Genomic DNA, 10,545 nt, shown 5'->3' with positions numbered 1-10,545 from the left:
AAGATTCTACTTTTGATGTAAATTCGAGAAATTCTAAAACGAATGTATTATCAAACGTTAGTCTGTGCATGTGTGGTATGTTAAAAAAATATAGACATTATAGTAAGTGTTCGAAATGCCCTTCCACTGTTAGTTCGGTATAATAAAACAATTGTGGCCCAATAGAATCGATGAATGTCCAAAATTGTCAACCCTAAAAAGTTATTTCACTTCAGGCTGCGCCCTCCATGAAATAACCTTCTCGTGTTGACATACGGGTCATAATTGTATATTGTAAAACACAACTGCTGTTATATAACTTGACACAATTGGATGAGCAACCCAAACCAAAATATTTGGTTGGTTTCATGTAATAGACCAGTCCTAGCTGTGCAAACATGCACGCATAGATAGTTGACTAAAACATTCTATTGACACCATGGTGGCTAAAAAAGACTCTAATAATATTTGTTTTCATAAATGATAGTACATATATTCAAGCAAAATACAATTTTGTGCTTTAAACGGTCCTTTGAATTTGGATTCGGCAGACAATAATGTGTAGCAGAGTGATTTTTCTTGCTTCTTAAACTATGTAATTTGAACTTTAGAAATCATTGATTTATATTAAAAATCTACGTATTAAATTCTTATTGAGTCTTAGTTTAATTATTTCACTCTTGCATAGTATTTTTTTTTTTACTAAAGAATATTTATCCTTTATCCTTTAATATTTGATTTAGTTTATAATTTATGATTTAGAATTGTTACTCATACATATTCTTGGGGGTCATATTAAACTATTGGTTTGACTGTTTCTTAGTTACCGGTGATTAAGTTTAGTTTTCCTTTGTGCACCTTGGGTAGAATTTATCTGGACACTGGTCAGTGAAAGACGTCCATTATTGATACAGATTAGTATTATATCAGAAACAGTATTTACAGATTGTATATTTACTATACTCAGCTTCATAGTTTTCTAGACATGACTTGTAAGTTGCACACTCTTCTTTGTTAACATCAGTTGTTAACGAATAAATATATTTGATTATCTTTCCTTTTTTCAACAATGAGTGTCGTCAGAACAGGTACGATTAAAGAAATTGTTTAGGAACTAGTCGATTTCCATTGGTATAGGAGAGTTGTATAATAGTTATTGCTTCAGGATAAATGTATATTTTAGAGTAATTCATAATCAGGAATAGCAGGAAAGGAAATAAACGTTTTGCTACGATGACCCAGAAACCGAAGGTAGAAAATAAAAAAAAATCTAGAGACGAACATTTTGATAGTGCCACCTTCACATTTAAACATGTCCACAACTACAGTATCCCCTATCTAATGCGTTTTCATATTTATTTAATATAGGTCAAACACAAAGTGGCAGTTGTTTGCGTCTTGTTGTTAAGCATTTTCAGGTGAGATAATGTTATTTTTACGGGTGTGTTTGATTTGGTTTGTTACATTGTTACATGATATAACACACACTCGTTAATTTGATAAAAAGCGCTCATTACACAACTGAACTCAATGTTAAGTATGCTATTTATTACTGCATTCATTTATATCAATATTATTTTATTCTTGGCACGATAATTTTAAGACTATAAGAAACTTTTTTCAAAAGGGACCGAGTGCAATTTATTAGTGTCATCAAAGTGAGAGGGTTAGCGCTGTAAAACTTGGTTTAATCCACCATTTTCTACATTTGAAAATGCCTGTACCAAGTCAAGAATATGACAGTTCTTTTCCATTCGCTTTTTATGCGTTTTGGTTTTTGATTTTGCCATGTGATTATGGACTTTCCGAATTGATTTCCCTCTAAATTCAATATTTTTGTGATTTTACTTTTCTTTATAGGTTAGTTATACACTTATAAATTTATATAATTGCCTGTTAAATTCCCATGACTTTCAATGTTGAGATCGGAGAGGAGTTTCGAGACGAATAAATCAGTATTATCATCAACATGTAAAGCAAGCCCCTAGGCTTAGAACTTGAAAAAATAAAGTCACATAAAAGATAAATGATAAAATTGAAATGAAAATAAAAAATAACAGCAAGTCACACTTACATAACCCTCTTCAATATATTTTGTTTTATTAATATGAAGTATGTTTGCATTGCTTCTGCTTACTCTCAATCTGAGACTGACCCTAGCTATAACATCATTTGGCATTTATTTCGTCATTTTATATTTTATAATTTCTATTCAATAAAAAAACAGATGATGTTAAGTCGAAAACATACAAAAATTCTGAGCTTTTGTCCCGCAGTTTTCATATTTTAATCAATCATTTTATTTTACAATGCTTTTTATAAGAAATCTATGTAATTGTTAATAAATAAAAAATCTATTAAATCTTTGAATTTAAACATCGAGAGGCTGATACGAGTAAACCAAAATATGTTTTCTTTATCTTCCCTCTTTTATTCAAGGTGTCACTTAGAAAATTGGATTATGAATAGGAATGCGATTATGAATTAAAGTAAAAATTCTTTTTTTCTTCAATAGAAAATGCCAGGGCTCATTGATCATTTGATCTATAATATATTAGAGACCAGTATCATTTCATATGTCATGATCCGGCATCAACATTTAACAGCATATACTTTCCAATCTGTGTGAACGCTTCAGAGTGAAATAAAATTTAGAAAAAATATAATTTGATGTGTAAAGAGAAAAAAAAAGAAGAAATGAGATGCATTTAATATCGATTTTTTTTTAAATTATTTAAGAAAATTGATTGTTCTGAAAGTCATATATGAATATATAATTAAGATGCACGTTCATAAAGAGTTTTTAAATGTATTTCAGTTGTTTCCTGTAATTAGTTAATACTTCAGCTTTATCATGTACATCTTTTGAATATTCATTTTATTAAATTTACTGTTTGCATAAGTATAAATTACTCTAAATTATAGGGATTTTCTGGTAACTTAACGGAAAACCCTTGCCGTTTTTGGCACAACCTTTTTGATCTTTTGGTCCTCGATGCTGTTCAACTTTGTACTCGTTTCGGCTTTCAAACTTTTGTATCTGTGCGTCACACATAGGTCTTGTGTGGACAAAATACACTTCTGGCGTATTAAAATTTTGAACTTGTTGCCTTTTGTTGACTGTTGTTCGTGTGATTCTTTGTCAATTGTGTTCTCCAATTTATTTATATTGTAGTCCTGTGTTGTCATTTTGATGTTATATTTCACATGGCCATAAAAGTGCGAGGTTTGGCATGCCACAAAACCAGGTTCAACCCACCATTTTTTCCTTTAAAAATGCCCTGTACCAAGTCAGGAATATGGTCATTGTTATATTATAGTTCGTTTCTGTGTATATTACATTATAACGTTGTGTCGTTTGTTTTCTCTTATTTTTGAGTGTAAATTCACATTGCGATAAGACGTGTCACGGTACTTGTCTATCCCAAATTCATGTATTTGGTTTTGATGTTATATATATATGTTATATTTGTTATTCTCGTGGGATTTTGTCTATATGTGTTACATTTTAGTGTTATGTCGTTGTTCTCCTCTTATATTTAATGCGTTTCCCTCGGTTTTAGTTTGTTATCCCGATTTTGTTTTTTGTCCATGGATTTATGAGTTTTGAACAGCGGTATACTACTGTTGCCTTTATTTAGAAACATAACTGGTTTCCCTTTAATCATCTTTGATAAATTGTATAAGCATTTAATTTGTTATTCGTCTATTTTTTGTTTTTATTTTATATATTGATGTACTTGTACAGAAATTCAGTTTCATTTATAATAACAATATCGATTAAATCTTCTTTCTGTATTGCGTGTCAAAATAAACTGTTGTTCAAAAGATATAGTTACATATCACTATATAATGTAAAACAGAAAATCAATTCTGCCAAATATTTCATCAGATTTAAAGTATATGATATAGATGTTTTCACGAAAAGTTTAATTTCAGTATGGAGTTTAAGATGTTGTATGTATCTACACTTGTTCTAATCAGCATTTTTCTGCATGGATACGCTAGTGCAGATTCTTGCGAAAATGACAATTGTTCGTCTTCAATTGACATCCCGCTTATTTCAAAGCTCAGTGCACCGTTAAAGGCTGAGTTAGATATAACTACTTTAACCAGACAGCTGAGGGAACTAATACGAATGGAGGTAAAGTTGGCTGTATCTAAAGAGATGAAAGATGTCGTGGAAAGTGTATTAGATAAGAGGATGAAAACTGCCCTGGACATTTTCGGGAAATCATACAATCTTACACTTTCAACTTTTGAACAGAAAATAGATGGTAAGAAGAACCAAATAGGGTTTTATCGTTCTTATTATTTTTCAAATTGGCAAAGGGGGAACACATAATTACACGTACTTAAATGCAATCAGTTTCATCTTTAAGGTTTACTACGTCGGATTTCATTATAACTTTGTGTACTATCTATCTTTCAATGATTGACTGGGAATTCTTAGAACTTATATTTTATTTATCAATCTCTAATCACGTATCTTTCCGTAGATCAGAGACGTCTCTTTTATCATTCTTTAACGTGGTGGATATCATTAAGAATAACGAACCGACACAAGTAATGGCAAACAAACTTGCTTTTTTGGGATAACACGTTTAAACAGCTTTTACCGCGGTTAACATTCTTCATATTTTTACGTCATCATTCAGTTGCATCATTTACCCCCATTTATGACAGTTGTTATCCTTTAGTTTGATGTGTTTGAGCTTTTGATTTTGCCATTTGATAAGGAACTTTCCCTTTTGAATTGTCCTCGGAGTTCAGTATTTTTGTGATTTTACTTTTTAACGAATATGAAATACGATCAAACCGTTGTATAATCCACAGATTATCTTTGAATCTTGTGTGGTTATGATTGCAGTTTCAATTTAATGTTCTTTTGGTTAGAATTATGTTCTAAAAGCATCGGTAACATGTACTGCCTTGTACAAAGCATCTTCGCTAGCCAAGGGTTACGATCCACTCTGCGTTCTCTCAACCTTTGGTGAATTGAGATAAAATTTCGGAGACACACGGTAAGGATTTTTATTGGTTGCAGTAGAAACTCGCTGCATCCAATCAAAAAGCGTCTATTACATGATGACGTGTAAATGTAGAATATGTTTGTAAACAATCGTCACGTGTTTATTGTGCAACACGTCTTTACATCATTAAACATACCACTATATTTAGTGACAACTTAAATGTTTTTAATATTGCATGCACAAATGCATGAATGTTGACGTATATTTTCATTTACGGCTTAACCAAGTGTGTAAAATCTAGACGCTACCTCCGAATTGAAGAGTTCAAGTGCTACCATTTGTCAAGAATAATGTATTCGGAATGGGCGTGACTTTAATCTTCCGATAGATGGCGCAACATTGAATCCTTGGCTAGCGAAGATGTGTACAAAGACCCAAATGCAGTTTGTACGAGTTCGTTAAAAGTATAAGGCGGACTGCTCATTGTTATACTTTCTTTTTGGCGTGGTGTTGTACAATTAGTCTCGACCTCTTAAAGCATTTCTTACTGACAATGTATTTACAGTAGCTTCTTGTTAAGGAATATTTGAATAAATGAGTGAATCAGCTTTTCTTTCAGACGGAACTGCACAGATAAAGGAAACAATCGCTGCTGTATATAATAAAACAGAAGCTTTTGGCAGAAAGTTAACTGAAGTTCAGGAACATACAGTGAAGAAAAATACACTCATGATGTCAAAACAGAACAAATGTGCAAGAGACATCAATTCGTTGACTACAATGGACAATAAGCTGAAGGAACAAATTGAGAAAATGAAAGAAAAACAGAAGTTAACAGAATCAAAATTATTGTTAGTTGAAACAGAGATTGAAAGATTCACTGACACTAGTAGCACGATTTCAGTCTGAAACGGTCATTTTGGTCTGATCGTATCTTAATTGACTGGATTTACCGCTAGAGGAAAACGTCAAGATTTGTCAGATCGTTCAGTCTCCATTCGGATCGATAGTCTCATTAGGTAAATTAGTCCCGTTAAGGCATGTCAAGATATTTAAGACTGTATCTTCTAGCGAGCTGTTTAGATCCGTTAAGACCGTGTCAGACCAAAACAGACCATGGATACAAACTGACGTCAAGATGTTGTCAGACCGTGTCCAGTCGTGTTCAGATTTTAATAATTTGGACACAAAACGAGTGAAACTTTCCCATTATTTATCAGGGGTTGCTCCCCTTTCAAGAATAAAATAAAACTGTGAAAGAAGACGATTTTTTTAACTGAAAGTCTACCACGTCCCCTTAATCATGTTATTTAAATAAAACAAATATTCAATTTTAATTCTAACTTCTTCCTATTTAATTATTTAACACTGTTTTATAATTATATAAATAAAAAAAGTAGCTCAAAGTCATACTGCTGCACAAATCGCCGCGAATTGACTAAAAAAAATCAACAGATTGCCGAAATAATATTTGATTATTGAATATAAGCACCTGAACCTTTGTATTTAATGGTTTACAAGTGATTGCAATACGTTTTATATGCAATTACAGACTGCCGTACGTGGTGAAGAATTTGTCATTCATTTTTACACCCTTATTTAATAATAACGGATGTCGGCCGTGAACACTTGAAAACGTGATCTTGTAAATGAATGCATTATCATTTATCTTTTATGTTACCTATATAAATTGCATTTGAGTAAATTTGAGGCAGGGAAAAAAATATATAGATATAACTCTGTCTTTTATCGTTTTCTGTTTATTGTCATGACATTGTCCGTTAACTTTATTTTTGCCAGACTCATGCGTTTGACTTTCCATCTTTATTTTTTAATGTGTCTATAATGCGAGAGCCTTTTGTAAAAAAAACTACATACCAGAAGCCTTCGTTAAAAAATAAAGTTTGAATATTATAGCAGAAAAAGGCTTATAAATTCATTCATATTTATATTTGAAATAGGATAAATAATCAAGAAAATGTTTATAAATACGTCAGACACTGTACTTAAAGTACATTTAAAGACCAGGTTACATATATATTACATGCATACAGCATAATAAAGCTGGTTTAATTTGAATGACTATCCATTAGGGACATTTTTCGACGATAATTAATCAAATCTGACAAGTTTAATTAAAAACGGAAAATAATTCTTCGCCCGTAAACGATTTAACGTTACCGTACCCTCTTTATTTTTGTTGCATTCATGTCGCATGTGTGTCGGCAGTGTCAGCGCTTCTAATAGCTAACTTATTTTACATAAAATCGTTGACATGGTAGAAGGAAACTATAGTACAATATAAGCTGAGCTGGAAATTGCAATTGGTGAGTAGAAATGAATATTTTAATACATGTCTATCAGAATAATCATTGATTATGGATCATCACCCAAGAATTTGAAGGAAAAATGTTCACATTTGTTAAATTTGTGCATACAGGTATGAATCGACGTTCCAATACTCCACACTCTTGGATAGTAGCCTGTTCAAAGGCAAAGTAAGAATTTGGGCTTGTTAAAAAATTGTTCCTGTGATTGGACCCCCCCCCCCCCCCCTTTTTCATGTTTTTTGGAAGATCAATGCATGATTTAAAAAGTTACATATAAACTAGTATGGTTTAAACCTCCTTTTAAAAATGGCGGGATCCACCCCTGTTTATTGCCTAACATGCATTGACATGTGGGGTATTCACAATGGTATGGTTGTGCGGGATGGCCTATACAACAGTTACAAGACCTAAACCCCTGATCGAGTAATCCTATATATTGTATGTTAACATGGTTAATGTATTGATAACTGTCACGTCCTAAATTTGCATGAAATATTTGTCACTTTTTTTTATTAACCAATAACCAACCAATCTTCACATGTTACCATGTAGTCCGAGACAAGCTTGTCTGGCAAAACAGCCGTTTGGACGTCAGAGTAATCTCAGACTAGTTACGACGATGATATACCTATTTATATAGCCACTGGTGGGTGATGTACAATAATTATAATTTGTCACATATGTGTTATGAATACCTTCAACATGTTCAAGGCTTGGGTTTATATATATGCAATAACCTCAAAATTGCCCGGGGCAAAAAAAAGAGTATATTGATATTGTGCCCTGACATGCCTGATTCCAAATGATGAGACGACATTGCATCCTTAACAATAATTTTTAACACTTTTCATCTTTTGTGATAAGAAATTTAAGATTTTACCGGGTATGATTCATTATTTTGTTATAAATGATTTGTTATGCTCTAAATTTTGTAGAACTTAAATATATGTTATAACAAGAAAAAGAAATTATGTTGAAATTTTTATTTTTATCTTTTGTATATTAATTATTATTCACTGTCATGACTGTCATGACTAAATAAAAATTAGATCCCACGCATGCGCGGCATAGTTACTGTAAATAAGTGCCGGACACGTTATCATCAGTATGTTGATGGATTATAAAGAAGAAGAAGAATCTTATAAATACTATTTGCTTTGTCACCATGTCACGTTGGTAGTAATATTCAACAAATTCTATTTTAAAATAAAAAAGTATTATAAATTGATCACAACAAGTATAGTGCTATACAATGCTATAGCCTCTATTAGACAGTAACCCTTCAATGAAGTATACACCTAAGAAAACATTGATGTAGAAAGAGAGAACATTTTGTTTTAGAAATAGAACCTCAAAAAAGGGTTTTATTCTTCTTCTCATAAGGGACTTATCAATTAAATTGTATTAGTCATATATTCATTTCTTTACATCATTAAACTTTGTTGTCAAGCAAATTATGATTGCTAGTTTTTCTTGTAGATAAATTATACAAGTTTATATATAATAAATACTTTATTCTTAATGTATGTTTTTTTTGTAGATAAGATATCACATTGGTTTGAGCATGATTCCCAGCCAGATTATGAAGCGGCATATATCATGTATATCAATGTATATATAGGAAATATATAGTGTCACTAAGTTACTCTCATATGGTACCTCATTTGTACCTGTAGCTATAAATTGTGAAATGGTGGATTCATTCATAATTTTGTGTTACTTATTGGTTTGGAAATAACGTTGATAGAGCTAACAGCATTATGTCATGATGTACAGTTGATAGGATGATCTGATTGGACAAAAAGAGAATTGTGAATTGAACAAATAGCAAACTTACAATTCATAGAAAAAATGTAGGAAATACAATGTACTACATTACTTGGTGACAGAGCATACCTTTGATATATATATATATATATTTGAAATAAGTAATATTAACAATTTGAAATAAAGAGAATTTAAAGTTTTCTAGGAATATTAGTAGTGCATCATATCTTAATTCCATGATTATCTTGGATAGTTATATCATTAAGAATAGAAAATTGGAATAATGGAAATTTCTAGTTTCAGTGAATATCAATCATTGTCAATACTAAACATGCAGCATCATGATCATACATCATCTGATTCACCTTGGATAATTATTCATTTGAAATAAGAATTTGGATATAATAAGAGTTTCTATGCTGCCATTGCTATTGTTGGCTACATGTACCACCAGGGAGTGTTAAACCTCCTTTACTTTCCATGAGGGTCTGTCACGGTCCATCACTATTGGTTAGTGTCATATATATGCATGATGATGGAAGTTTTTACCAACCTAGACAAGCTTTAGTTTACAGCCCTGGCATGGTTGTTGGTTAGAGTCGAATGACAGCTTGCTGTATAGTTATAATAGTCTGAATGTATCTACATGTATTTTAATAATCTTCTAAATTACTGTTCATTCTGAAACTGGCATTTTATAATAGTAGTCAAACATATTAAACAATACATGTACTTCAAAGTATCATTTTATTTTGTCTCGCCTTACACAAAAGTCATGAAAGTTGGTTGTATACAAGAAATTTGTATTACAGTCTTGGGGTGATGATGTAAGCTATTTTATAGAGCTTTACATTTTAAAAGCTAAAAGAGCTGGATGTTTCTTGTCTTATATTCAGATGCTAGTAGGTAATTAATATGTTATGATGTTTCAGTTTGCCATTATATGTACATTGCACCTGACCCCATTTTCATGGTTCAATGACTGCATGTAAAATATACTGTTACTTAATCAATGAAATGCTTTTTTATACTGTATATTTTATATATGTAATTGGATACATTTTATTGTATATGAGTATCTTGAAAGATCTACTTGTCTATCAGGTTGGGTTGACCTGACCTTGACCTTCATGGATAATTTAAGTGATTAAGGTTATTTCAGTTTGATACAATGTTAACATGGTTAGGTTTGTTTCTCAGTTTATACTTCCTAATCATGCTAATAAAATTGACACTGGAAATGGGGAATGTGCCAAAAAAGACAACAACCCAACTTCAGAGCAGACAATAGCCGAAGGTCATCAATGTTTCTCATAAGCTATAAGCTACATTGTACATGTATAGGATCACTACTTTTGGCATAATTATGGAATAAATGTAAGTTGTACATGTTTGACATTTTTGAATGGCTTATTTCATCTGACAATGACACCATTTTCATGGTTTTTATGTTTAGTCTTTTTCTCTGTTTCTATGGTTACTATAAACGTTTAACC

At 31.6% G+C, this 10,545-nt stretch overlaps 1 protein-coding gene and 1 long non-coding RNA gene across 2 annotated transcripts; both read left to right on the top strand.

Moving 5' to 3' along the window:
* Positions 1-3,873: 3,873 nt before the first annotated feature.
* LOC139484484 (uncharacterized) lies at positions 3,874-5,861 on the top strand. Its single transcript, XM_071268216.1, has 2 exons — positions 3,874-4,256; positions 5,572-5,861. The coding sequence occupies exons 1-2, from the start codon at positions 3,920-3,922 to the stop codon at positions 5,859-5,861; spliced, it is 627 nt and encodes a 208-aa protein (XP_071124317.1). The 5' UTR covers positions 3,874-3,919.
* A 1,044-nt stretch (positions 5,862-6,905) lies between these two features.
* Positions 6,906-9,788, top strand: LOC139486518 (uncharacterized). The gene is made up of 2 exons (XR_011655596.1): positions 6,906-7,279; positions 8,823-9,788. It is a non-coding gene; the product is annotated as an uncharacterized lncRNA (long non-coding RNA).
* Positions 9,789-10,545: the final 757 nt, after the last annotated feature.

Source organism: Mytilus edulis, chromosome 8 (genome assembly GCF_963676685.1).
Source record: "Mytilus edulis chromosome 8, xbMytEdul2.2, whole genome shotgun sequence".
Taxonomy (NCBI): domain Eukaryota; kingdom Metazoa; phylum Mollusca; class Bivalvia; order Mytilida; family Mytilidae; genus Mytilus; species Mytilus edulis.
Note: the sequence above shows the minus strand (reverse complement) of the source record. Positions and strands in the feature narration are given on the sequence as shown.